The sequence below is a fragment of the Phyllostomus discolor genome, chromosome 2, assembly GCF_004126475.2.
Source record: "Phyllostomus discolor isolate MPI-MPIP mPhyDis1 chromosome 2, mPhyDis1.pri.v3, whole genome shotgun sequence".
In the NCBI taxonomy this organism is placed as follows: domain Eukaryota; kingdom Metazoa; phylum Chordata; class Mammalia; order Chiroptera; family Phyllostomidae; genus Phyllostomus; species Phyllostomus discolor.
In genome coordinates, this window is record NC_040904.2 from 214361221 (window position 1) to 214388615 (window position 27395).

Here is a 27395-nt window from a genome sequence, read left to right on the forward strand (position 1 = left end):
CGAGGTCTAACCTTGGCCTCGGGCTGTTTAGATGCTGGGTGCGTGGGTTTGCTGCCTCCGTCTCCCAAGTCCACAGCAGGGACTGGAACTGACGGCCGATTTCCCTCCCGGCTCCCGGCGCCTGGCACAACCCAGGGCTTGGGGAGGAGGCGCTCGGAGGACGTTAAGGGGGCCCCGCGGAGTGGGCTGCTGGTCAGAGAGCCGATCTGGGCGACCGCGGTAAGCGGGACGCCCCCTTCCGCGGCGGGCACCACCCACAGCCTGCGCAGTGCACCGGGGTGGGGGATCCGGGAGGAGGCTCTCCGGCCCCCGGCTCCCGGCTCGGGTGGGTCCAGCCCCCGGCGGGCCGTGGTCGGTGGCCGAGCGTCCGCGGCCCCACTCGCCTCCTGGCGCGGGTCTCCCCGCAGCCCCAGGGTCCCGGGGTCGTGGCTGCGCCCGGCACCCTGCGCGAGCCGGGGAGGCGGGCGGGCGAGGAGGCGAGGAGGCGGGCAGGCGGGGTGGGCGGGGCCTCGAAGTCCCCCGCCCTCGGCCCCGGGCTCCAGCTCTGCGCGGTGGCAGCGGCGGCGGCGGCAGTGGCGCGGGGACCAAGGTGAGTGGCGGCGACGGTCCCGGAGGCCCCGCCGGGGGAGGGGGCCGGGAGAGAGGAGGGCGACACGAGCGCCGCTGCGGAGGGCGGGGGCCTGGGGCTGCGCGGGTGGAGCGGCGTGTGCGCGCGCGTCCGAGTCGCGCCGAATGCGGAGACACGGGGTGGGGTAGGGGTCCACCTTGCGGGGGTTCCACCCTCTCCCACCTGGTCTCTCCCGGGACCTCCGGAGCTCGTCTCCTCTCCCAGTCTCTCCCTCGCCCCCCGCCCCGCCCCCCTTTCCTTACCTGTCTCTGAGTTTCTCTGGGTCTCTGTGGGTGCGTCTCTGCCTGCCGGTCCAGCCGCCGGTCCAGCGCCTCGTTTCCTGATCTTCCCTCCAGACACCGCCCGCTCCCCATCGGGGCTCTCCCCCCCTTCCCATTGCCCCTTTCACAGAGCAAACAAAGATGATGAGGGAGGGAGACACCTCCTTTGACAGTGTCCTGGCTCAGCGCGGGGCCCCACCCCTCCGGCCTCTGGCAGGGGCCTCCGCCACCTTCCTGCAGGGGGCTGGCCCTGCAGAGTGTGGGGGTGGGCTCGGAGCAGCCGGCTCCTCTGAGCGCAGCGGCCCCGGGGCTGGAGCGGGGCAGGGTCTGTGCCCTCCAGCCTGGGGACGCCGCCTCCCACACACATCTCCTGGCAGAGGCTCACTGGCCAGCTCAGCCCGGTCAGGGTCAGGGCCTGGGCCTCGGGCACCATCAGGTCTTGCACTGGACCTGCTCACATGGCGACCGACACTTTCTAAGATTTTTTTCCCATGGAGCCAAGGTAGGGAGCACTTGCAGGGCCGGAGGCGGGTCACCGGCCTTGGGGGTGGGGGGGCCTAGGGTGGGGTCGGCGATGCCCACCAGGCCACTTCCTGCCGGCAGCCCCCCTTTCCCCATCCTCTGCCCTGGCAGCTGTGAGAGGCTGCCCTGGGTTGCAGGTGCGGGGGAGGGGGGCTGTCCAGGTGATTAGTGAGCTCTCCGTGAGGGCGTGGCTCTACCCAAGTTCTCGGGCTCCCGAAGGCCAACCCCTGGACTGCCCCCGGAGGGGGAGGGGCTCCCTCAGACCTCCTGCGTGGGCCCAGCCCCCGCTTCCTGGAGGGCGGGCTGGGGGCCCTGGGAATGAGTCGGGGACTCCTGCCTTGTCTTCTTTGATGACAGAGCTTGAAAGGGGCAAATGAAAGGGGCAACATGCCCCCTTTCTGGGCTCCTGTCCTGACCCCTGATGGGGGCACCAGGATGTGAGCACCCCCGGGCGGCGGGCGGCGGCCGTGGGCGAGGGGACAAGGCCATACATCCAGCTCCCTCGCTGGCGGGCAGGCGGTGGGGTGGGCCCAAGAGGGGCTCATCCTAGAGGCCGCGGCCCTGCCACCCTGGGGGGGGTTCCATAGAGCCGGGCAGACCTGGGCAGCAGCCCAGGCCCACACTGGCCGGCTGCGGGCCCCGAGCAGGTCGCTGTGCTCCTCCAGGCCTCGGTTTCTCGCCCAAACACCGGGAGTCACACTGCCCGCCCCTCCTGGGTAGTGGGGCACGATGCCCGACACCTCACGAGCCCACACCACGGTGGGGATTCCAGCCCCCGGGGCGGTGGGCACTGCACGTGCAGCCGGCTCTCTCTACCCCCGGGGAATGGGAACAGCCTCGTGGACTTAATGTCTCACCGGCGGGGGAAGCGCTCTGTGCAGGAGCGGTTGTCAGCTAATGGACTTCCTCTGTCTAATGGACGGCCTAAAAGGCCTGGCGGCGGCCGAGCACAACACCCGGTCAGAGTTGGGTGGCGGTCGGTGGGCCCCGGCAGGGCTGCCGGGCCGGCTCTCTCACTCCAGGCAGGCCCCGGGCGAGGCCCGAGTGTCCTGGCAACTCCCGGAGGAGTGAGAGGGGCAGACACCTAGCAGGTGCCCGGCGAGAAGGCGCAGGGGATAGCCTGGGCCCGGCCCAGGAACCGGGGCTGTGGGTGTCCGTGGGTGTGGACGAAGCCCTCTTCCAGGGCACCTGTGAGGAGAGCACATCCCTCACGAGACGCCCTCAGAGGGACAGAGAAGGTCACGGCCGTCCGCATTCACTCGCAGGTCTCTTGGGCCTGGCGGTGGCCGGGGCACCCCGCAGGGAGGCCAGGAGACCCGGGCAGGAGGGGCTGCTGCACAGGAGGCCTCGGGAGAGACGGGGGTGCCGGTGGTCCTCAGAGCCCGGTGGCGGGGCTGGACAGCTGCTGTGGGGTCAGGAAGCCCAAGGTGGCCCCCAGTGGCTCAGCCGCTGAGAAGGACCGACCCCCTCCCGGGGGAGAGGTGGGAGATGCGAATTAGAGCCTTGGGCGGTTGTAATGAGCTAGTGGGACAACGCAGTGGCTTCCTGGTGACAGCGCAGCCCTCTTTTCTTTTAACCACATCCCTCTTTTATGTCTCAACATCAAATCTTGGTCGGGGAGTGCCGTGTGGGACGGGGGCTTTGAAGTCTGCGTGTGAACCCGGGTCTCCGACACGGGAATCCCTGGTTCCTGGGACTGGAGCCGCCCACAGGCCTCAGCCTGTCAGCAGCTCCCAGGGAGGCCGGGCGGGGGGGTCGGGGGGGGGCAGCAGATGCTGGGGACCCGAGTCAGCCCACGGCATAAGTCTCGGCAGCGCCACTTAGCATCTGGGTGGCCTTGGGAGAGCCATCCAGCCTCTCTGAGCCGTGGGGACAGACGTGGAGTTGGCCACGGCACCACCGCCGACTGTCCACGTGCCCGGCAGGTGGCAAGTGCCCAGGGCCAGGCCCCCGCTGGAAAGATCAATGAGAAAAAAAAATATCGCCCTCCTTCATCCTGACTCTAAAGCCTGGGTTTACCTCTTGAAGGCAAGCACCTACTGTGTGCCAGGCCTGCATGAAGACTCCCCCAGGCACCGTCCCACTCACCCCACCCCCAGCCAGCGCAGAGGGGATCAAGGCCAGGCCAGTCAACAGATGGGCACGCTGAGGCTCGGAGAGGCCAGGGGGCTGCCCAGGCTTTTATCACTCCATGGGATACGAGGGGCGTGAGCCCTGTTCCAAAAAGGCCTGCTAGCTGCCCAGTGGGGCCAGCTACCTGCTTAGCTCCGCCCAGCATCCTGCCCTGCGGGCGACTCATCCCTTGACTTGGACCACATCCTCGCTCTGTGGCGCCACCACGTGGACAGCGATGTAAAAAGCAGGTGTGGACCCCTGAGGTCACGCCCCCGACAAGGCCCAGCAGGACAGCTGCTCAGCCCCGACACCCCGCAGGCCGTGTGGCCTCTGGGGGGCCCCTGAGCGTCTCTGAGTCTCAAGAGCATCCCTGCTCGGCTGGGAATGGGGGGTAAGAACCCCGTGTCACGGGGCTGCTGCAGGAGGAAGCCAGGGGATGTGATGTCTTGTCTCCGGCGGGCGGCAGGGGCTTGAAACTCGGCAGCTGTGATTACTGTTGCTGCTCAGGTCCCGTTGCCCCAGGGAAAGTGTGGCCCGCTGCACGCAGGAGCCAGGCTCCGTGCGGTCCCGGGCCCCACCCCGAGCACGCTCAGGCACGCTTACTGACCTGATTCCTGACCTCTGGGGCCTCCTCCAGCTGGAGTGTCTCCTTGTGGGCAAGGCACCGGGACAGTTACCCAACCTCATCCTGTCCCCCACTTCCACAGCCGTCAGCTCCGTCTCAAAACAGGCTCTGAGAGGGTGGTGGTCCTGCCCGAGGGCACACAGCGGGAGGTGGAGTCCGGAACACTTCCTGGAGAGGTGGCAGTGGCCCTGGGCCAGCAGGACAGGGCGTCTGACTGGGCCGAGGGGTGGAAAGCCGCTGCATGTCAGACGTGGGAAGAGGAGGATGGGAACCATCCGTGGGGCAGGCCTGAGCCCAGCACCCAGCACCCAGCACCCACCGCAGAGTGCGAGTGAGCACTTGCTGACCTGGAGTCACCGCAGGACAGCAGCGAGCTGGCTGCCTGGGCTCCTGACCTCCCCCGACATGCACCCCGCCCACCACTTCCTTCTGTCTGGGCAGGAAGGGGTGCTCCTGGGGCTCGCAGGCTGCTGACACCTTCCCAGGGACCGCTCTGCTCCGTGAGCAGCGATAAAAGATTCATCAGAGACTCCGGCAGCCGGGCTTCCCTGCGTGGGGCAGAGCGGGGGGCAGAGCGGGGGGCAGCCCCCGCCCCGGGCCTACAGCCGTGCCATGTTCCGCTGAGTCACGGGGAGCCGGGCGCCGCCTGCCTGCGGCCTCCTCGCCCCCATGCCCTTTGGCCACATGGGCGCCTCCTAATGTGTAAGCCATTCGGCTGCCTGCGAGGCCGGGGCATCTGGCGTGGTTAGTGCTGAGGGTTTCAGAGCTCACCCCGAGGGAGGGCGCAGGCCTCGGCGGCCAAGGTCGAGCGGGCAGAGCAGGGCAGAGGGCCGGGAGCCCCCTGCACCCCCACCCCTGCAGGGTCACACCTCCTTACTGCTCACGGCACTCCGCAAGGTAGGTGGTCCTCTTGCACCTCTCGTGGTGAGGACACAGGGGCTCAGAGCTGGCCGCCGGTGGCCAAGCGGAGGTTTGGCCCTCGTCTGACTCCTGTCCCGGCTGTGCCGGACTCGGCTCTTGCCCTGAATCAGGGCCTGGTGTCTCCCCTTCCTGATCCCAAGCCGCGCTGTGGCTTCAGGTTTGTCGTTCTCATTTCCAGAGTCACGGCAACAACAAAAAAAAAAACAGCAGCAGATGGCCTGTGCCTACTGCCGTGTGGAGCGGCGGGATGATGGGCCATCAGACGCTTTTGTTCGCTCATTCATAAAACAGGCTCTGGGCGCCCGGGCCGGGGCGTGGGGGGCGCTGCGCCGTGGGGTGGGAGCCCGCGGAACCAGAGAGGGCCGGGTTCGGGGCCGGGGCCTCTGGCAAGCCGCTCCGCCGCCCCGAGCCTCGGTCTCCGACTTGTGAATTGGGGGTACATGCTGCTTTCTCAAGTGAGGGTCACACCTGTGTGCTTGTCCTCGGCCACGTCCTCACATCCGTCCGAGGGGCATCGTCCATGGGCCCTGGAACAGGTCTGGTGTCCCGAGGCCCCAGCAGGCTTGGCGATGGTCGGCTCTTCGGGAAGTAACCGACGCTGGTGACCCCAGGGCTTTGGGATCTGAGGGTGGGGGGTGGGAGCTTCTCCTAAGCGGCGTTCTGAAGGACACTGGGCCCTGGGGCCCTGGAGCCACGCTCACCGTGAGGGGGAGCCGGTCGGTCACACACAAACTGTTGGTGTGAATGCTGTGGGTGGCCACGGTCTCCTCCACCCCCAGCCCTGAACCCAGGTCTCTGTGGCTCCCCCCTCCACTGCCTGCCTGTGCACGCAGGTCCTGTCCCCGGCCACCCTATGCCGTCCCCTTCCCCCTCAGAGCCTCCCCCCGCCATTGCTCTGCCTGGAACGCTTTTCCCCCCTTCTTCACTTGGGGGCATTCATTGCTTCTGCAAGCCCCTGATAGCAGGTGCCTTCCTCTTCCGGGAAGCCTTCCTGGCTGCCCCAAGTCCACCCCAGGCTGGGTTGGCCTCAGCCCCTCTCATACCCTCCACATTCATCTTGGGGTCCCAGGGTCCAGCCCAGGGCTGGCACAGAGCGGGACCCCGGGGGTGTCCAACGAACAAAGCGGGGAGCGAGGGAGTGAGTGGCGGACGTGCAGGGCTGGGGCGGGGCTCAGGACCTGCCGCCAAGACGGGAGGGAGCCTGGAAGGTGTGCCCCACGTGACCCGGCTCTGTGGCCAGGGCCTCTATGCCCCTGACCGTCACAGACGGTTGGGCCCAGCGTGCCACATGACCTAATCCCATTTATGTGTACGGCTGGATGGTGGAGAGCCCGGGTTTCTGGGGGCGGAGGCTGGGGCGGGGGGCAGTGCAGGGCCCTGGGGGTCAAGAGGGCTGCCCTCCCAGCCTCAGCTCCCCATCTCGGAGCTGTGTGCCCTCGAGCAACTCACCCCCCACCCCCCACCCCGCCATCGGGCCCGAGTCCGTTCTGCAGGCCCAGCGGTACGGGTTCGAGGGAGGGGGGGCGGGCGGCAGGCGAGTGCTGGCAGGCGAGCACGGTGGTGTCCCCAGCAGCTGTGTCATCACGGAAAAGGGGCTGGAGGGAAGGCGCCAGGATGGGTGGCCAGTTTCTTCGTCCAACTTTTTTGTATTTTCCAAGTGTTCTGGAGTTCGCTCGGTGACTCTGCGTGTGTGTTTGAGAGCCTCTCGCTAGCCCCGGAGAGACCACTGCCCCCGTGCCCCAGCCCTGCCCACCGGGGCACCCATGAGGGAGGCAGGCAGGCAGGTGGGGCACAGCCCGGTGGCTGGCGGGCAGGTCCCGGGCAGATGGGAGCCCCAGGGAGGCCCGGTGGCCTGCGGGCGGCCGGCTGCCAGCTCACTGGGGGGCGGGTTTTCCAGGCAGGCAGGCGTGCAAGGGCCAGCGATGCCGTGTGGCCACGGACCTGGAGGGGGCCAGGTGGTGGTGGCGGGAGAGACCCTGCAGGGAGAGGGGCCGGACCAGGTCCTGAGTGACTGTGGGGAGGGAATTCCTTTCAGGATCCAAATAGCTTCATCCCCCGAGGACACACCCACCGGCCCCCCAGCGGTTGAGGGGGACTCTGCACTGAGGAGCCCTTGAGACTCTTACCCCGGCCCTGGGGCAGGCGCTGCCGCGTCCCCATTTCACAGAATGGGGAAATCGAGGCCAAGCCCCAGAAGCGATGGAGCCGCTCTTGCAATCCAGGCCTGTTTGTCCCCAGAGCCCAGCTCAGAACAGCCGGCCCCCCCGACAGCCTGCGCTCGTCACCCAGCCTCCGGGGCCCTTGCTCGGTCATCGGCCGAGTGGAGACTAGAAGGTGTTGTGACAGACCCAGACCCAGTGAACGCCCTTCCCAGAACCAGGTCCAGAGCCCGTCCCTGGAGCCGCCGTTCCGCTCCCCGCCCCCCCCCGCCCCCAGCCAACCAGCTCTGCTGTGGTCCGAGTGCTGCCCGGGCCGCTAGTCAGGGGACAAGCCGGAAGCACGGGGGGACCTTGGGGACCGGGCTCTGAGAAGGACAAGCCACAGGCGTGGGAAATGCGCTCGATGTCACGAGAGCCCTGAGCCCTGACCTCCTAAAGGAGGCCAGCCCCGACCTGGCCGCGGGGCCGCCGGACGGAGCAGGGACTCGGCCTCGGGGTGGTGGAGAGGGGCGGCCCGAGCGGGCGTGGCTCTGGGGCCCTGGGCCTACGTGCTGAGGTCTCAGAGGCCGTGGGGAGTGCGTCTGCCCCCCAAGTCACTGAGGTGACCTCTGCTTTACCCCAAGGTGAGAAGAACCAGCCCAGGGAAGGGTAGAGGCCTCCGTGCTCACGGCCACAGTCAGGGGCCATCCCCCTGGGCTGAGCTCGGGTGGGCACTGTGGGCAGTGGGTGGGAGAGAGGGAAGGAGGCCCAGCTGGGGCCCACCGTCCTCCTTCCCCGGCTCCACTGGGAGAGGGTGGGGGTCCCCTGCCCGCTGGGGGTTTCCAGCTGGGTGGGCAAGGTGGGCGCCCTGGGGATTGGCTCCGAGGCTGGGCTGCAGATCCCACGGCGTGCTCCCTGTGGGCCTCTGTCCCCCAACTGGTAAAACGAGGACACCCCCGCCTCCCCCACATCCTGTTTCCCTCCCAGAGCACTCGTGAGGGCCACAGAGACACTGAGGTCAGCACAAGGTGCAGGGTCTGGCCAAGGTCAGAGTCAAATCCAGGGCTCAGCTCCGTGTCTGGCGCATAGCAGGCTCTCAAGAAACACTCATTAAATGAAAGTGAGGGGAAGGGCCAGTGGCCTTGGGCAGGTTGCCCTGCCCTCGCGGCCCTGTGGGCGGCGTGCCACCGCCGTGCATGGTGGGGCGGGGCCCGTGGAAGCGACTTGGGGGATGAGGTCGCCCTGAGCGGGGTTTTGCAAGATGGGCAGGGGTTGGCCAAGCAGACCAGACGTAGGGGAAGTCATCCCAGACAGGGTGAAGGGCGAGCGTGGGACTATGAACTTGGCCTGGCCTCCGGGGACAGCACCGCTCACCAGGACGTTGGGCTCCACCTGAATTTGCTCGGGAGGCCTCGGCGAGGCCCCTGGCTCCCCTCCACGCCCCTCAGGCACCCTAGGACCGGTGGCCTGGGCCCTCTGCATGGGCTGGGAGTCTGTGACCTTGTGCTCACCCCTTTGCCCCACCCCTGCAGCAAAGTCATGGAGACCCCTTCCTGTCGTCTGCCCCCGGAGGCCGGGGAAACCCCCGCAGCTGAGCCAGGGCGGGAGGGGCTGAGCAGGCCACAGCTGCTGGGAGGCCTCCCGGCAGCCTCAGCTCCAGGCAGACGTGTCTCACCTCCGTCCCCACCTCTGTCCCCACCTTCTCCACCACCCACACAGGGAGCCTCAGAGAAAGACCCAGACCTTGGTTACTCAGAACTAGAAACTGCGGGAAGAGGTGAGGAGAAGCGCTCTCGGGGGCCGGGCTGGCAGCTGGGCAGGGCTGTCCTCCCATGCCCAGCACCCAGGGGAGGGCTCAGCAGACAGCAGGGGACAGCAGGGGACAGCAGGCGCCAGGACACCATGTCCACCTGCCAGCTCCTGGCTCTGGCCCAGGTCCCAGTGGGCTGTGGGCCTGCCCAGGCCCCGCTGCATGGGCAGCTGGTAGACCCACAGGGACTCCTGTCTCTGAGGCTCTGCTCTGAGCACTGCACCCCAGGACCCCCACCCAGCCCGGGGGCACACCCCCAGTCACCACGGTCCCAGTGGGTGAAACCGGTGACCCTCCTCAGTGACAACCACCTGTGGCATCACCGAAAGCCGAGGAGGCCCGAGCGGGTCACACCCAGGAGCTCGTGCCGCTCCCCCCACAAGCCGCCCCGTGAATGTGGTTTCCCATCTTGCAGGCGGGGAGGCCAAGGCTCCGAGCTGTGGGGGCCGAGGGGTGGGGCCCCAGGGGGCCTGGATGCAAGGCCCGCCAGCCTGGCCGGCCCACAGCCGAGGGGTTCCCGAGCTCATGCTGGTGCAGGAGGGCAGGCTGGGCGGGAGGCCTGGGGCTTTTCAGCTCAACAAGCCTCGTGTGGCCGTCCCACCCAGCCCCCCAGGCTCATAGAGCCCGAGCTACGGGCCTGGCCTCCTCTCAGCACCAGGTGGATGGGTGAGGGGGGACCCCAAAGGCCCCCACCTCTTATTTCACATCCAGGGTCCTTTCTCTCACCGCCACAACCTCCTATGCCCATGTCACCATCCCCACAGGCCACCACCCCCAAGTTCTGTCTTTTGCTGGTGGCAGATCCTGGGGCCCGTGAGGCCGGGGATGGAGAGGTGGGGCTGTGGAGTGGAACTCGGAGTCTCCCTGAGACCCCCCCTCCAAACCCCTCACCACCCGAGGTCAGCGTGCAGCACCCCCTCTGCTCCCCGCCTCCAGGCCCCTGCCTCCCTGGGGCCCGGCTCCTGCCCCCTTGGACCGCCCTCCCTCGGCTTCAGGCCCCGTGCAGCTCAGGGCCGTCCCCGAGGGAGACCCCGCCTGCCTGGGCACCAGCCGTGCAACCTCCCCGCCCCGCTCTGGGCAGCAGCTGCACTGGGGCAAAGGTGGGGAGGTCACGGGGCCCGAGGGCCACCTCTCGCCTTTGCCCTGACTGACCTTGTGGGCTGCACCGCCCCCTTCAGAGCCCCTCCCAGTGGACTGTTGTGGCATTACACCTGACAATGGGCAGAGTTGCTGACCACCGGGCCAGACCGTGGGGGGCAGCCCCCCGTCCTGTGGGTCTGGTCTGTGCCCCATCCTGCTTCATGCTGGGCGAGGTCAGCCCTCCAGGCCTGTCTGAAATGTCGCTGCTGCTGCACAACCGCCAGGCAGTCAGTGTCCTTCGGAAGTCCCTGCACCCTCCCCCTACTCCCTTTGGGGCTCCACAGGGAGGGAACGCACTGCTTCTGGGGACTCGTGCCGGCCACAGCAGGTGCTCACGGCAGAGGCGGGGGTGACCGTGTGAGGTGTGGGCTCCGGGTCCGAGCTGGACTCAGGTCTTGGCCCTTCCACTCAACTTGCTGTGCGACCGGGCGGTCAGTTCCCTCCTCTGGGCCTGGTGGGGCTGCCCAGCACCCAATGGGACTGCCCAGCACCCAGTGGGACCTCAGCGTGTGCTGCTGTTCTCACTCACTATCACAGCCCTGCTCAAGGGAGACCCGGCGTGCCCCGCCCCCATGTGAGGCCTTGGTCTTCCCCTCTGTAAAGTGGGCAGCTGAGCTGGAGGAACTTCAGGGGCCTTTGGGCCTGGCTTCCTGTGGGCGGCAGCAGGGTGGGGAGGTCCTGGGGACAGGGTCGCCCAGCGTCCCTCCTGAGGCCGCCAGACCACTTCCTGCTGCTCATACGGTGCTGGTGTGGAAAGGAGGGCCAGGTGGTTTGTGTGAGAGCCCTTGCTTATCCTCTGTGGCAGCTCCCAAGTTCAGGGACAGGAAGGCATGGGGCCCCTGACGCAGGTGTGTGAGCGGGACGAGGGAAGGAGGGCTGGATGTCCCGGGGTCACGGAGCCCGGCAGAAGTGCCCCCTCCCTCCAGGCCCCCCGGGAGAGGAACCCCACTGGTCTCTGGGCTCGCCCCCCTCTCCCAGCCCAGGAAGCGAGCAAGTCAGATTGCCATTGCTCCCCTGCCAGGGGGGCGCTGCCGGGGAAGCGCCGCATCTGCTGCTCTCGCGGCTTCCCTGGCCCAGTCTGGAAGGCGGGGATGGCAGTACCTGCCTCAGACCGTACTGCAGCAGCCTGACTGTACAGAGACACCCTTCAGGCCTGTGTTTGACTGTTAGAAAGCACTTGTAATGCAATGCTTGTGCTTGTGTTATCGCTGTCATTATTATAAGATGTACCCAGATTTGTTTTAAAAACGGACATGCCAGGAGGTCCAGTACGTGTGTGAGATATGGACGGATTTTTTTGACTGAGCTTCCTAGCAGGAAGAGCAAAAAGGGAAAGAGGATGACTCCCTGGATTCATAATGCCCTTAAGATGAAAACACAGCTTTTCCTGGTGATGAGATCCAAGGGATGGTCCCCCCAGGGGCCCCCATCAAGGGTCCCCACGTGATACGATGAGCAGCATCCTCGGTGCGCCTGTGGCCTGGCTTGATCCGAGTGCCTATGTGTGGAGCACATCCAGGCTCCCCTGACTGCTAGGGAGAGGGAGTGGGGCGTCCTCAGGGGGCCTGTGCATGGGACCCGGCAAGGCCCCAGGACCTTGAAGTTTCACGTGTTACCTTCAGAGTCCGGGAGGAGTTCACCTCGATCTGTAATAGAGTCACATGTGTTTAACTACAAAAGTATTGTTTTCCCTCCTCCACTGCATTCTTTGGGGACCACAGGTGCTCCACACAGGGGGGCTGCACTCATTCCTCAGCCCTTTAAGGGAGGTCCCTGGAAGCCACGCCCCTCCCCCCAGAAAAAGCCACACTGGCCTTCAGGAGTGATGCAGACACTTTCGGAGGGACTCCAGCCCCGGCTGGGCAGGTGGGCCCTGACCTAGGGTGACAGGGGACAGCGTACCACCCCCTGGGCCCGCTCATGGGCACGGTTCCTCGTAGCTGGGCTTTGTCAGGCAGCAGGTCCCATGGACCTCGAGGGGCATCTACTCAGGCACACCCGATGTGACCCAGACGTCGGTCAGCTGAGTCAGCGGGGACTGTCACACAGACCGTGGGACACCGAGGAAGGACAGGGAAGTCCACACGGGGACTGCGGGTGCTCCCTTCCCCCAGGGCCTGTCCGCTCTCTCACGGCCCTAGGCGCCCAGGACTCAGGCACCGGGGCAGCTCACGCCCTGAACTCCGGCTTCCCGCTGGCACCGGACTTCGTGGCCTCTGTCCGTGGGAGGACGGCCCAGCGTGTGGAGGAGTCTCACAAAAAGGCGTTTGGGCCAAACAGACGACACAGCTGGAAGCGGGATGCCCACGGACTGAGAACACTGCTTCCCAGATAGATGGCAGTTTGCAGCCTCTGTCACATGTGTCTGGAATTCGGGAGGGAAGCGAAGGAATGCTCTGTGACGGTGGGAGAAAGCGAGGCGGGATCAGATCGGATCGGATCGGATCGGAGGAGAGGAGAGTTAGCAAGACCGTGTGCATGTGCTCGAGGGTGAGGTTTCTCCTCTGCGCGTCTGAAAAGAGGCTCTACCCTAGGTGCCCCGGGACCCTGGAGCGGGCTTGCTGGAGATGAGGGTAAACCTTGAACCGAAGACGTTCTGTGCCTGGGGAGGGACTCCCCCCACCGCCCCCCCCGGGGACCTGCCCGATTGGGACCTACGACCAGGTGGCCCGGTGCGGTGGCCCCTGAGGGACCCTTTCCCAGCCACGCGTCTTGTTCTCTACGTTCCTTCCACGGCTTTGAGTGACGCAAGCACCTCCCCTTCACAGCCCCTTTCCCGCCGTGCGCTCCCCGCCGGGGCGCTGGGGGGCTCCGGTGTTCGCTCTCCTCCCTCGTGGCGGCCTGACTCCTGGTGTGAGGTGTCGCCTGGGATCTTGCGTTCATTTCCAGCCTGGCTTTATCTGAGGACACTTAGGAGGCCTGGCCTGTGGGCCACCCCACCCCGGGAGCCCCCCTCCGTACCGCCCCGCAGCCTGGGGCCGCTTTTATGCTATCGTTCAGGTCTCCCCACCAGAAAGAAGGTGACAGCAGGGCAGCCTGAGGTCACAGAGCCTCCCGGGACTCGGTGCTTTTTCCTGGCAACTTTCCTTCTCATCTCTCTGTCAGCGAGGGGAACACTCAAACCTGCAGAGAATTTTTGGTGAGTTTATCTGAGTCCAGCTGCCGACGGTTGCCAGGAAGCAGCATCCCAGCGGACTGAGCGATGCCCCCCGAGAACGGCAGTTGAGCGCCTCGCTTTCTGCGGCACAGTCGGAGGAGGCGCCCTAAGGGGACCACGTGAGGTCCACCGGTGACAGCTTGGGGGGGGCGGGAGCAAGCAAGGCGGGGGGACCTCTGGGGCCGGGGGAATGGAGAAACACAGACTTCTTTCCTGTACGTGGGGACCGGAGCGAATGCTCCACGGTTAACACGATATGACCTTTGCCAGGGGATGTGGTCTCAGCTGGTGCCCCCGGGGGTTGGGGAAGAGGGAAGTTACTCGACATTCCAAAGGTGCGTCGTCACAGAGGCGCACGGACCGCAGACAGGCTCAGGTGAGGTGAAGGCTGTCCTTCCTTAGGGAACGACACCAGCCTAGCACCGGACCACCCGCCCGGAACCGCTTTTAGTTAGTAAGTTCTCGTTTTAGCCCATCCTCTGTGGTCTCTTGGGGTCTCTGAGTGTGTAAGACCGCCTCGCACACCTCCCCTCCCGGCGGCCCCTTTCCTTGCACATCTGTGTCCGTGGGGAGACCTTTCTCCAAGCTCCCCAGGCCTGGGGTGGCGGGGCGGGGGGTGCAGCCCCCTGAGGCCCCTGCTGTGTGTGAGGAGCTCAGTTGCCTGTCCCGACCGACACCCTGCTTCTTTGGGGTCTTGTCTCCTGGCGGCTGGTTTTAACCTGTCTCAGCACCCCCTCCCTCCCTCCCTCCAGGGGCCGCCTCGGACACGGGGAACGTCAGCATTTGTGCTGCGGGTTGCTGCCCGGCCCGAGGCGCAGAGACGGGGATTAAGTCTTCATGAGCGTTTCACGCAGATACTGCTGATCTGAGAAGAGGGCGGGTCATGCGTCCTAAAACAGGGGTCCCCCGCCCCCCACCATGAGCAAAGCTCGCCCGAGCTCCACCTCCCCACCTCCCCCGCTGTCCAGAGCGGGGAGAGTGAGGCTCACCTGAGCTCCGCCCCCGGCCCCTCCCCATGGACAGTGGGACCAGTGAAGCTCACCGGCCACCCCCACCACAAAATGGGTCCGTGGTGCCAAAAAGGTTGGGGAACTGCCACCCTAAAAGGCCGTCTTACAGTTTGCTTCAAGCCGACCCCTTTTACAAGGAGAAAGCAAGCCTAGGTGAGGGGTCTGGGATTCCGGAGAAGGGTGAGTCCGGTAACAGCTGCCGCCCCGAGGTTTTCCCCTCAGCCGCTCCTCTGCTGGCCGGGGGTTCATTGTTCATCCGTGTCTGCCCCGGCTCCCCCTGGAGCACAAGGCTCAGATTCCGTCTTGATCTCCGGCCGTCCTCCGGGGGCACCAGGGCGGAACTGTCTCCGGGAGTCAGGGTGGGTCACACCTGCAGCTGCTGGAGCTGTAGCGTTTTACGTGCGTTCGTCACAAAGACCATTAACTGTAACTTTACAACTAGACACTTTCCAGCTCTTGAGTTCCGCCATCACCACCACCAACCCCACCTTCACTTAAAAGTCCAGGCTTTCACCCTGGCTGGTGTAGCTCAGTGGATTGAGCTCAGGCTGCGAACCAAAGCATCGCAGGTTCGATTCCCAGTCAGGGCACATGCCTGGGTTGCAGGCCACGGCCCCCAGCAACCGCACATTGATGTTTCTCTCCCTCTCTCTCTTTCTTCCTCCCTTCTCTCTCTAAAAATAAATATTTAAAATCTTAAAAAAAAAAAAATTCCAGGCTTTCAGCTCACGCCGCTTTCCTGCGGCAGCTGTTGAGTTGACACCGGAAACGCCGGAGTGCGGGCGGCCAGTCTCCTGCCACGCTCCAGAGGCAGCGATGATGGGGGCTGACTCTCCGCGGGCGCTTCACTCAGATGCCGGCGATCCGAGGCCACGGGGGTCTGTACCCTAGCAGACCGTCCTAAATTCCATTTCCGCCCGCCCTTTTTATAAGGAGGAAAGCGTGGGTACGGGGATGGGAATCAGGGGGAAGGTGAACCAGGGGAGAAGCTGCAGCGCTCCTTCCCCTGTGCCCCGGTGGTGGACGCCATGCCCCGGAGCATGACAGCTCAGAGGTCGTGGTGGTGAAGGCTTGCAGCCCTCCCGAGGCACACGGTGGGACTGTTGACGGTCTCCTGGAGTCACCGTGGGCTGTACCTTCCGTTCCTGGAAAGACAGCTTTTTTTTTTTTTTTTACATGTACTGCTGGCTAACCTTTTATTAGCAATCACCTGCAACTAAAATCTTTCCAACATCTGAGCCCCCCCCATCAATACCACTCCGAGGGCATTGGGAGAGTAGAGTGACTAAGAATACGGATGCTGGCCCTGACCCGTGCGGCTCGGTTGGTTCGGTGTCGGCTCGCCAAGTGAAGGGTCACGGGTTCGATTCCCGGTCAGGGCACCTGCCCGGGTTGTGGGTTGGGTCCCTGGTCGGAGGCACGCTGATATTTCTCGCCCTCTCTCCCTCCCTGTCCCTCTCTCTAAAAATAAACAAGTCAGTCATCTTAAGAAAGGCAAACGCAGACTCTGGAGCCAGGCTGCCTGCCCTGCCAGCCGGGGGGTTTGAGCTCAGTTTCTTCATCTGTGAGGAGGGGGTGTGGGGGTGTGGCCGTAGCGGGGGTCGCTGCACTGACAGAAGAAACATCCAAACGTGTAGAGAATGTTCATAAGAGTTTATTTGAGCCAAACGGGCAGCACTGGGGAGGAGCAAGACCTCGATGGCTCCTGGAAATATCCGTGTTGCCGTTTCTTCTCTGCGTTGGGATGTCAGGAAGGAACCGAAGGAAGATTCCAAGAAGCAAGGAGACGTGTGTGTGTGGGGGGGATTACAGACAAGGCCGAGTGCTTTCTTGCCGGTGTTCAGCCTAATTTGGAAGGGGCGTTAACCTAGAGGCACGGAAGCAATGCACGGGGTTTGCTGAAGGCAAAAATAAACCTTTGCCTTCGAGGTTTACAAGATAAACTGGAGAAGCTGAGGCCCGGGGCGGGACTGCCCCTGTGACCTGCCCGGCGAGGGGCACAGGTCGGACCGCCCTATGAGGTCACTGTTGGTTGGTTTGTGCCGGCGGCGCCCGTTTCGCCCACAGCTGCAGGGGCTGAGGGCTTGGCACACCCAGACTCTGAGACGCCACCGCTCTGTGAGTGGCTGCGCACGGCAGGCATTACACCGGCTTTTAGTGCCATCGGTGTCCCCTGCGGTGTAACTACGGGAGCACTGCTGTCTTAGTGATGACGTGGGCATCGTCAGCCTGGGCCCTGGGAACGCGTCTCGCTGTCTCACAAGCTCACTGGTGCGTTGGGAAGATGTCCATGGTGTTTCCTTCCAGCCCGTCTGGGAGGTGTGCTGGCAGGAGCTTCCTGGTTGCGTAGTTCTCAAACCTCCAGCCTCTTGGCCTTTAAGCGTCAAGGCAAAGTCATCCAACCCTCCCCCACGGGCGCCGACCTGTCTCCCAGCACCCGCAGGGCCCGTGAGGCTCCGGTCTCTCTCTCTCCTTCAAAACTCAGGCCGTGGTAGGGTCCAGGGGAATCCGGCTCCGCCACCTGCCAGCTCGGTGACGCACCTTCCCTTCTGTGCGGGTCTCCCACGGGGATCTGCCACCCTTAGGGCCAGGCGTGGTTTGGGAATTCCTGTCGAATCTTCGCGATGACCGCAGTCTGTCCCACCTCAAGGTGGGGACAGTTTCTGCACTACCCACCCCTCAGGTCAGGGTTTGCAGCCCCGGGGATGGTGGGAGAGGTCTGGCAGCCGTGTGGGGAAGGGGCTGGACTCAACTCCAACATGGACCAGTGGGGCTTGACCTCCCAGGGTCTGAGCGGGATCCCTGGGCGGGGAAGGACTGAGAGGAAGTGTCTGGGGTCAGGGGGTTCTTGTGAGGTCAGCTCATCAGATTCAGGAAGGCAGGCCAGGCGATGAGACCCCGAGTGTGGGGACTTTTCCTAAACTGAGCCAGCAGGGGTCCGGCTTAAGCTGGATTCTACAGCAAGGGGGAGGGGAGCCCCAGATGGGGCCTCATCAGCGCAGGCGCTGGACCAGTCAGTCCGCGTGCAGCGGCCTGTGCGTGCAGGAGCCACGGCCTCGGGACTGCCCGGGCTGATGGAGAAGGGCAGACCCCGTCCTGAGACCGAACACGAGGCGGAGGGTGGAGGGCGTGGCCGGGGGACCTTTAGCTGAGCCGTGCGTGTCAGGAGGAGAAAGAGCTGCCCGCTGGCACCGGCGCCGAGTGGGGCGAGCGAGGCCACCCGGTGACTGCGGCGCTCGGGCCAGGCCCCTTCTCGGCGTTTTGCAGCCGCGGGCGCGTTCCCAGCCTCAGGCTCACCTGGGGAGGATGGGGTCGGGAGTCTGTGGGCGTCCAGGACGAGTCACCCCAAAAAGGTGCCTCTGCGGTATGTGCGTAGTTTTGAGCTAAAAGCGGCTTGAGCTGCGGGTGCAAGAGAAGGGTCTGCGCTTCCCCTTCACGACCACGCCCTGGGGGCGGGGCCTGGCTCGGAAGCAGAGGGCGTCAGCGTTGCTCCCTCTGACCCGCCGTGCGGGGAGGCAAACCATTAACCACGGTGCACCCGGACTTCCCGACGTCCGGCAGCCACCAGAACCCCCACGGCGCCTTGCCTTGCGCAGAGCTCGGGGCGCCTCACGCACCCCGTTCCCTTCTGCCTCCGCGGCTGCCATGCTCGCGGGGGCTCTGGCTGTCTCCAGCACACAGGGACCCGTACGTACATGCGTGCGCGCGCACGTACACAGTAAATCTGGTTCTTTTCTCTGGCCGCTGTCTCGTCTGCTTGATTGTCAGACCAGCTAACAGGACCTCGAGGGTGCAGTTCTTCCTCTCCCACATTCTCAGGTTCACAGAGGAGGACACTGAGGCGCAGGGAATTGAACAGCCCAAGTGGTCGGCTCTGACCAGTGGAAGCCAGTCCCGCCCAGGCCCGCTGCTCTGCAGCCCACCCCCCAGCTCCAGGCTGCCCTGCCTCCTGCTGTTATCGGAACCCCTGAACCAGAGACCGCAGGGAGGGGCGGGGGCGGCCGCCAGGCGGAGGGCGGAGCCTGGGTAAAGGCCCAAGTGGGAAGCAGGCAGGGAGTCCGGAGAACAAGCCGCGGCTTTGTCTCCTGGCTGGGGGGGGTGGGGCGGTGAGAGAAAGGGGGCCCGGGGGGCAGGGTGGGAGATGAAGCAGAAACGGAAGGGGATGATGGAAGGCTGTGCCCGGACTGTGGAGGGTCCTGGACGCCCAGCACGGAAGTTGGAGTTCGTCCTGCCGGCAGAGGGCATTGTGGGGGGCCTCTACCCGAGCCCGCGGTGCAGGTCACACAAGAGGGGGCACCAGCAGGAAGTGCAGGTCACGTGGGGGGGGGGGGGGGCAAGTGACTGCTAGGGGCAAGGTGCATTCCAGCCCCAGAAAAGGCGGGGGGGGGGGGTGCAGTGGCACAGTCCTGAGCCTTTAGGGGTTTGGGGGCCCAAAAGGTTGCAGGGACAGGGGCGGAGAGGACAGCGGGCAAGCAGTACCTGCATGGGCTTGAGGTGGGGAAGGTCCGGGTCTCCACCAGGGGGTGCCTGCCTTCAGTCCACGGCCCACCTTGGGGGAAGCCAGGGACTGGAATGGGGACCCCAGCATCCATCCTGGTCCTGCCCCTTGCCAGCCTACGACCCTGCAGGTGACATCAGGATCTGGGACCTCCCTCCATGTGCTGGCAGGGTCACTGTGGGGACACGTGGGCCAGACCGGCTGGGAAAAGTACTCAGTAAGGGGTACCTCTCGCCCCCATGGGGAGATGGGGTCCCACCCGCCCGTCCAAAGGACCTCAGCCTCAGTTTCTCCTCCATGTAGTCCGTCCCTTCGTGGGCTGAACTGCGTCCTTGCGGAAGGAGGGGCGGCGAGGGGAGCACCCGCCCAGGTGGACACCCTCCTCCGAGAGCAAAGCCCCGGACTCGGCAGCGTCCGAGCGTCCTGACGCCCCGTCCTCGCTGGGCGGGGTTTGGGCTTCATTCACAAAGCCAACAGCACGGGCCAAGTTGTGACACCACGCTGTCCTTCCTCCCGGGCCGGGTCTGCATGTGGCCGGGACAGCGGTTCTCGCCTCTGGGGCCACTGGGGGGCGCAGTGAGGGGATGAGTGGGCCGGGAAGCACTTCCTCAGGCCCCGCCTCCCACCAGGTCCTCCCTGGCACCCCAGCTCCCTCCCTCGGGTTCTCTGCCTGACCGGCGACTGGCGTGACTTCTGAAATCTGCAGAAACATCCCTTCTTTCCAAGGATCCTTCCAAGGATCCTTCCAAGGAAAGGCTGCGGGCCAAGGAGGAGCCCTGGGGAGACAACCTGGCAGTCAAGCCCAGGCTGTCCGTCTCTGCCTGCTGTGGTGTCCATCCGCACATCCGCCCCGGGTGGGGACAGTCCCAGGGCCTGCCTCGCAGGGCCGCTGCCGGGACTCGGGTCAGGAGATGCCCGGGGGGCCTGGGCACTGGGTGGGCGCAGTGAGGCCCAGCGCCCACACTGTCGGCACGCAGGGGCCTGGGCTGCACGTGGGGCCTCCGGCAGAAGCCCCTGCTCCAGACAGGACTCCTGGACCCGCAGGTTCCGACCGGAGAGACCAGCCAGGGGAGAGGGGTCTGCGAGCAGTGGGGCTGGCCTTTCTGCACTGGGGCGGGGTGGCCTGGGTGCCGCGGCTGGAGCTAGGGCCTGGGAAGAGCCGGTGCTGCCTGAAGCAGCCCAAACGAGGTGGCTAGCGACAGAAATGCGTTCCTCCTGGTCCTGGAGGCTGGAGTTTGGGGTCAGGGGGGCGTGCTTCCTGTCCCCTCTGGCTGCTGGCAGCCGCCTGTCTGCACCCGTCCGGTCCCTGCCTCCCTGCCCATACGGCCACCTCCCCTCTGTGTCTCCACCCGGCCTTCGCATCAGGGCGTCAGGCACAGGGTCCGGGGCCCAGCCTTCTTCGGTGCGATCTCCTCTCAACCCAATCACACCTGTGTCTCGGTCACAGGCACTCGGGCAGGCCAGGACCTCAGCACGCCTTTGGGGACCCAGCGCCACCCACAGCAGGAGAGCAGCATGCGGTGCCCAGGACTTGGCCCCGCAGGCAGGTCGCCGTTTCTGTGTCCAGCTCAGTGTGCGGGCTGTGGGGTGGAGTCTCTGGGCAGGAGGCAGGAGGCAGGAGGCAGGAGGCAGGGAGGGGCAGGCACTGGGGTGGCCGTGGCCTAGCGCCCACCCACCCCCTCACTCCTCCTGCGCTGCCTCGGTCCACAATGATGATGAAAGTGAAGAAACTGCAGCTGCCCTTGACTCAGGGCCGCTCTGTGCTGGGTCCCGGGAAGACACGAGCTGTCCTCAGTAGTGTGACAGCTGGTGTGCACCGTGATGACACGAATGGTCTCGCCCCCCCCCCACCCCTCCTGGGACAGGTGTGTCCCCTTCCCTGTCCACCCCAGAATAGGGGTGAGATGGCTCCCCATGCCCGGCACACTGGTACGCCCCTCCCTGGGTGTCCCCCGACCCAGGCATCCCCGGCCAGTAGGAGGGACCTTCCCAGTCAGCCGGGGGAAGGGAACGCCACGCCAGGCCTCCCCACCAGGGGGCAGGAGTCTGGCCCGCAGGAATGGCACAGCTGGGGACCGTCTCTCTCTCTCTCCCGCTCCGCTGGCCTGGCTCCAGCCCCATGCTGACTCTGACATTGGCCTCCCAAGCCTCAGTTTCTCTGTCTGCCGCCCTTGCCTGCCAGCCTCGTGTGAACTAGGTGCGGCGGAAGGACTCCAGGGGCCACCCTCTGCCCTGCCTCTCACCCGGCCCCTTTGGGGACAGAGGAATTCACGTGCGGGTTGGAGGCACGGAGCTGGTGCACTCAGCCAAGGTGGACCTGAGTCCCCGGTCCCGGTCCCGGTCCCGGTTCCGGTTCCGGTTCTGGAGCTGCGCTGACCCACTGCCGGCCCCTGGGCACCAGGCTGTCGGTCTGTGCCAGGCTCAGGGGTTGCTGGGCCCAGGGGGCCGGGGCCCCTCCCCGCCCCAGATGCTCAGCAGCCATCGTCACGCAGGCCCTGCCCCCAAAGATTCTGACCCCCCGGTGCCCAGCAGGGGCCAGGCCCACCCTGCGGGCCCCAGCGCTGCGCCTGTGGACGTGAGGCCCCTGGGCCAGCCCCTCGGTGCAGGCACAGGGACCAGAGACGCCAGGGCCACCGCCCCCCCAGCCACGTCTGTCTACGGGGGTGCACACAGCCTTTAAAGGGCTTTACGGGTTCTCCCCTCTCCAACTCCCCTGCGGCAGCTCTGGGGAGGGAGGGGTCCCACTGTCGACCTCCTCCATCTTACAGGCGGGCAAACTGAGGCCCTCAGGGTTGGGGCCAGGTGGACCCCCATTCTGGCCACCCAGCTGAAGGCTCCCTCTCCCATCCGAAGGGGGTAGCAGAGTTTTGCACCAGCTCCTGACATCCTGCTGCCCGGGGGGGTGGGGGACTCAGGGTCCCAGGGGAGGAGAGGATGTGGTCAGTGCCATCAGGTCCCTCTGGCAGCTCTGGGGCCCAGGGATGGGTCCCCCTAGTCTCTTGTTGCTTTTGAAAGAGAGCATTTCCCTTCCCTGAGTCTCAGGCCCAGGCGGCCCCGCCCGGAGTCACTCCTCAATACAGTTGTTCAGCCCCCCCACCCTGGCTCGGGCCTGGGAGGTCCCGGAAGCGAGCGCGGGCCTGGTGGGCACCGGGAGCGCCGTGCCTGCCTGCGTGTGGGGGCGGCGGCTCTGTGAGAGCCGTCACGTGAGGCCTCGGGCCCAGGAGGCCCGGTCATCTGACGCTTCTGGGGAAGCCAGAAATCAGGGTTTGCGTGTCAGTCTCTCCGTGTGGAACCCTGGCTGCGCCCAGTTCTGGATGGGCGTCCCCCCCGCCCCACGCTGCAGGCAGTGCAAAACCCAGGCACTCGATCGCCCCTGCTCCGCGGGGTTGTGATGGCTTTGCCCCTCCCGGCCTCTGTCTCAGGGTCCACGGCCCTGGCGGCGGGCTGCTCCCCTGGGCCGCCAACCCACCCCCAGCACCTACGTGTCCCCCTCTGTCCGTCACCAGCCTGCCCTCTGCCTCGGCGCCTCCCCCCGAGTCCCCACTGGGCCTGGGCCGTGGGGCGAGGACTGCTGGGGCCACGGCTGATTCCCTTCCCACAGACTGCGGTTGGCTTTTAACTCCCAGGACTATTCCCACGCCTGGAATTCCCTGCCGGCCACCTCTCCCAGACCCTGCTGCAGCCCCAGCCCCCTCTCCACCCAGGCGCCCCCCTGACCACCCCTCTCCCTCTCCTCCCCCCACCCCATCCCCCGAGTTTCTTATCTGAGCAGTCCAGCCTCCTCCCTCCGGCCGGCCCCGCCCACCCCAGTGTGCCCGGTGAACAAAGCCAGCCCTCTGCCCGGAGCCCGCCTGCAGCGAGCGAAAGCTTCTCCCACCCTGTCCCACCCGGTACGCTCTGCCGTGGCTCCCCAGGGGCAGTTACCCACCGTTCCCCAAGCCTTGGCGCCCATCTGCCCCATCACCTCTTCCTGGCAGAGGTGTTCCTGCAGCCATTCCGCCCAACACTGCAGCGGGCCTACCGTGTAGGGGCGCCGTGATGTGGGGGTGCCCAGCTCGGGCTTAGGGCAGAGGACGGAAAAGCCTCCGAGTGACAGAGGGCGGCCTCTGAGCCTAGCCGGGGGTGCAGAGAGTCAGGGAAAGGGGAGGCACCTTTGCGGTGGCCCGGGGAGAGCCATCAGGAGGAGGTGTGTGTCACCCTGGCCAGAGACCCCTCTGCTCTGCCTGGGGAGGTGACAGGGGAGGTGACGGGGGAGGTGATGGGGGAGGTGGAGGGCGCAGAATCCATTGATGTTTCTGAAGGGGCAGGGAACGGGGTGAAGGTGAGGCCGGAGTGACCTGCGAGGTCACACGGGTTCCAGCCTCGGGGACGGCAGCTCTGGGAACCGAAGGTGTCCGGTTCCCAGTTTTGCACACAGGGTCACGGGGTCTGTCGGCCCTGACTCTGGTCCCTTGGGACGAGGGTAACATCCGGCACACAGTAGGTGCTCGGGAAATGCTGGTTGGTTTGACCTGGACCCTGTCTGCTCACAAAGCTCTTGTGCGCCGAGGTGGGGGCTGTCCTGGCTCCTGGAGCCGCAGGAGCAGCTCCTCAGCCGCCCAGCCGGGCCTGGGCAAGCCCCGCCCCCTGCCTCCTTCACACTGAGGTCCAGGTTTCTGTCTCTGAGTGGGACCGACATCGCCGCACGCTGTGCGTCACTCTGAGCCGGCCTCAGGCACCTGTGCCCCACCCCCGCCCCCTGGTGGGGAACCTCTTTCCCAGGGAGCAGGCGCTTTGGCTCCACCATCGAGGGTGGACTGCAAGGTGTCTGGGATAGGGGACCCAGTGGCCTCCGGGCCTCGGTTTCCCTCTTCTGTACAACACTGGCGTGGGGGGCTTCCAGGGCATCCTTCTCAGGCTGAGGGTCTCGGATCAGCCCCCTCTCCTCACTGACTCCCACATGGAGGGGCATCGATGGGAGGACATGGGGCTGGGGCTCTGGTGGCACCAGGGCAGCCATGCTGCCTTGCTGTCCGATGGCAGTGGCAAGGGCAGGGTGGGGGTGAACTCTGTGGCAATCCCAGAAGCTGGGGCAGGGCAGGGCAGGGCAGGGCAGGGGGCGGGTCTGTGCCCTGTGCTCAGGAGGCCTGGGTGGTTAGGCCCAGCTTTGCCGTTTGCTGACTGCATGACACTGGGCGAATTGCTTCCCACTCTGAGCCTCAGTTTCCCTGACCGGAAAGTGGGAAACTTCTACCTCCAAAGGAGACGGCATGCGATCGAGCTTCTTGAAGTGCCGAGCAAATCTGGCCTGGGGATCCCTTCCACGGCTCACTCTTCGCCAGCCACGGGGCCTTAGGGGGCCCACTTGTTTTCATGGTCCCAGAGACCCCAGGTGGGAGGGGCAGCAACAGCTTTGCAGGGCTCTGCGCTGGGGAGGCCACTCCTGATCCCCCCAGCCCCCCAGTCCGGCAACTCCTCCTGTCCCAAGCCGGAGGACACGGTTTAGAGCAGCCAGGGTGGGTGGGGTCGGGGCCTGAGGCACCCCAGGGGGCTGACAGCTTCGGCTCTGTTTTCCTGAGAACCATGGAGACGTCTGTGTCCAGGTGGCAGGATGTTGAGGCATCTGTGGGAACACAGCCTTTGTGGGGAGGGACGGGAAGGAGGGGGTGACTCTGGTTGAGGCTCTGCAGAGGAGGGGATTTCGGGGGTGGGGGAACGGGAGTCTCGGAGCATCCTGTGGATGGGTCCGCAGGGGCGGGGCGGGGCGGGGCGGGCGCTGGGGGTTGTTGGCTGTTCCCACCCTGCGGGTTGGCTTCCGAGGGGCCGGTGTGGCCTTTGGAAGAAGGCAGCGAGTCTGGCTGGACGAACGCGAGGCTGACCGAGAGGATTTAAGGCGGAGGCGCGGGCTTTGCCCCCAGCTGGTGGCCCCGCCTCGGCTTCCCACAGCCCCGCCCCCTTTCCAGCTCCAGTCGGGGCCTCCCCTGCTCCGCCCCCGGCCTCAAGCCCTGCCCCTGGCCACGCCCCCGGCCTCTGTTTGCGCCCGGTCCGCGCTGCCCGCCGCGCTCCAGGCACTCCACGCTGCAGCCGCTCGGAGCAATGATTAACCCGGAGGGCCGGCCCGCGCCCTGCCCGGGGCGGAGGCCTGGGGCCGGGGCGGGACCCCGAAGGGCCGCTCCGCTTCCTGCTCTCTCCCAAGTTTCCTCGTAGAGAGCGCAGTGCCGGCCAGGGCCCGCGGCGCGGCGTGGCGCAGGGCGCGGCGCGGGTCGCGCGTGGGCGCGGAGCGGGCCACTGGGGTCACCATGAGGACTCTCCGCAGGTTGAAGTTCATGAGTTCGCCCAGCCTCAGTGACCTGGGCAAGAGAGAGCCGGCCGCCGCCTCCGCGGACGAGCGGGGCACGCAGCAGCGCCGGGCCTGCGCCAACGCCACCTGGAACAGGTAAGGCCGCACCCTCTCGGCCCGCCTGTGGGCCCGGGGCCCCAGAGCCCCAGAGCTGGAGGAGGGGGCGCCCTCGAGCCGGTCTGCGGTAGAGGGCGAACCCCCTGAGAGGAATGGAGCCGTGGGCACCGCGGCACTTCACTGTCTGCAAGAACTTGCTCCGCCGGAGTTGTACGGGCTGGGAGGGAAGTTTAGTGCAACGTGTTTCTAGAGCGGAGGGGCGAGACCGCGGACCTGGGGCTGGTCCCGAAGCGCCTGGCTCGTGGGTGGCGGGGTGGGCGGCGCCGCGTGCCGGCCTCCCGCCCGTGGTCTTCCCACGTCTCCGATCCAGTGTTCATGGCAACCTGGGAGATAACACAGCAGGAAGTATTTTTCCCATTTCGCAGATGAGCAGACGAGCCTCGCGGGCGCCGTCGGTAGGCTGCTGCCGGGCTTCCTGCCTCGGCATTGAGGTCGGGGGCGGGCGGGCGGTTTCCCCTCCAGCGGCCCCCTGTCCTCCCAGCTGTCCGCAGGGTGCAGCAGCTGCCCCGCATTCCTCAGCCGACCCTCCTCCAGGGGCCGTTCCCAGACAGGCAGGGGCGTGGGAAGGCCCCCCACCCCCCCAAGCTTTGTTTGAAGAGCAGGGCTGGGATCCGGAAAAGAGACGGTTTATTTAGTGGGATTCCCCAGCGTGTCTGCTCATCGGCCCTTTTCAAAAATAGATGTTTCCACCAAAAGGCAACTGGGAGGGGAGGGGAGGGGAGGGGAGGGGAGGGGAGGGGAGGGGAAGAGAGTGAGGCAGGCTGTTGGGGGGGGCTGTGGATGCTGTCCCCCCACCACACACACCTGGCAGTGAAGTCTTGCCAGATGCTCCTCGGGCTGTGGTCTTGGCCCGACTTCACGAGCATGGTGGTGGGCGCGGGGCTGCCAGCCGGGGACCCTCCCGTCTGCGCACCAAGCACGACACTGCCATCCGTCTGCTTGTCTTCGGCCCCCTACCAAGCTGCGCGCTGTTTGAGGGCTGGGACGCTTCTGCCCAGTCTCCCTGTCTGTCTGTGCGCATGCACATCCCCCCCCCCCCCGCGGGACCCGCGTGGGGCCGTGAGAGAAGGGCCCCGGGGACTCCCGCACACTGTCTCGCAGCTCCCCCCTCCCGCAGGACTGAGAGGGGAGCAGCCTTCCTTCTCCCTCCTGCGCTGGGGTTTAGTGGAAGGCGCCCAACGGTCCGAGTTCGAGTCCCCGCTCTGCCTCTTCCCTGCTGTGTACCCTTTCTGGTCCTCAGTTTCCTTACCCATAAAATGGGCTAACAAGCGTACCTCCCTCCTGCCAGGGCTGTGGCAGGGACTGGGTGTGAAGGTGGGTGGTGAAGCCCTCGCACGCCTGGCACGCAGTGGGTCCTCTGCAGCTCGACTCGGGCCCGAACTCAGGTCGGGGCAGACCTGGAGGGGTGGGGTTTGGGGGCGCTTCTCGGAGTCTGCTGCTTTGTGAACGGCACTCTTTGCGATCGGCCCTGCCAGGGGTCCCCCAAACAGAGTTGGGGGCACTGTAGGCCCTGCTCTGAGTCTTCCAGGAGGGGCCGCCTGGGCTCCCAGCCGCCTTTTCCTTAAGGGAGCTGTGGAACTCCAGTTCCGTGCTGTGCCTGGGTCTGCACAGAGGGGTGCACCCCTCCCCACAGCCTGCACCCACAGGCTCCGGTCTGCCCCCCCACGGGCCAGCGCTCCTGCCAGGCCCCTCGTGTCCTTGGCTCACTTGGCTACCACTGCAGCCCAGGGAGCGAGGGGTTACTACCACCCCACCCCCACCCCCAGGTCAGAGGTGCAGAGGGGGCCCAGAGCCCCACTCTCCCCTCCCCAGGCGGAGGGCGGTCTGAGCCAGGAAGGGAGCAAAGCGCCTTCAGCCAGGCCCCTGAGTGCCAGTGGTGGGGGCCGGGGCCCCTTCTGGTCCTCGAGGTGCCCCCTGCCAAGCCCACGAGCAACAGTCTTGTCTGTGCCGGGACAGTCTGCATGGGCCCTCCTTGCTGAGTTGAGCCTGAGGTGCGCCGCCTTTCCCCCGTGGGGCCACCGCAGCCCAGCACCACGACTGGGTGACTCGCGGCAGCAGGCTCCTTCTCTCCCGGCTCCAGAGCCGGAAGTCCAGAATCAAGGTGTCGTCGGCAGGGCCGCGCTCCTGACGGGAGC

At 66.1% G+C, this 27395-nt stretch overlaps 1 protein-coding gene across 5 annotated transcripts in view; it reads left to right on the plus strand.

The window, feature by feature from the left end:
* Positions 1-515: 515 nt before the first annotated feature.
* Positions 516-27395, plus strand: part of PRR5 (proline rich 5) — a 47794-nt gene continuing 20914 nt past the window's right edge. For 2 of the 5 annotated variants that reach the window (XM_028532223.2, XM_036019730.1), the window contains exon 1: positions 24836-25239. In XM_028532223.2, the coding sequence (XP_028388024.1) occupies positions 25103-25239 (137 nt within the window). In that variant the 5' untranslated portion in view covers positions 24836-25102. Of the gene's footprint in view, positions 590-5018; positions 5048-23212; positions 23222-24835; positions 25240-27395 lie in introns of those variants that run through there. The other 3 variants (XM_036019735.1, XM_036019734.1, XM_036019732.1) reach the window with 3 other exon arrangements.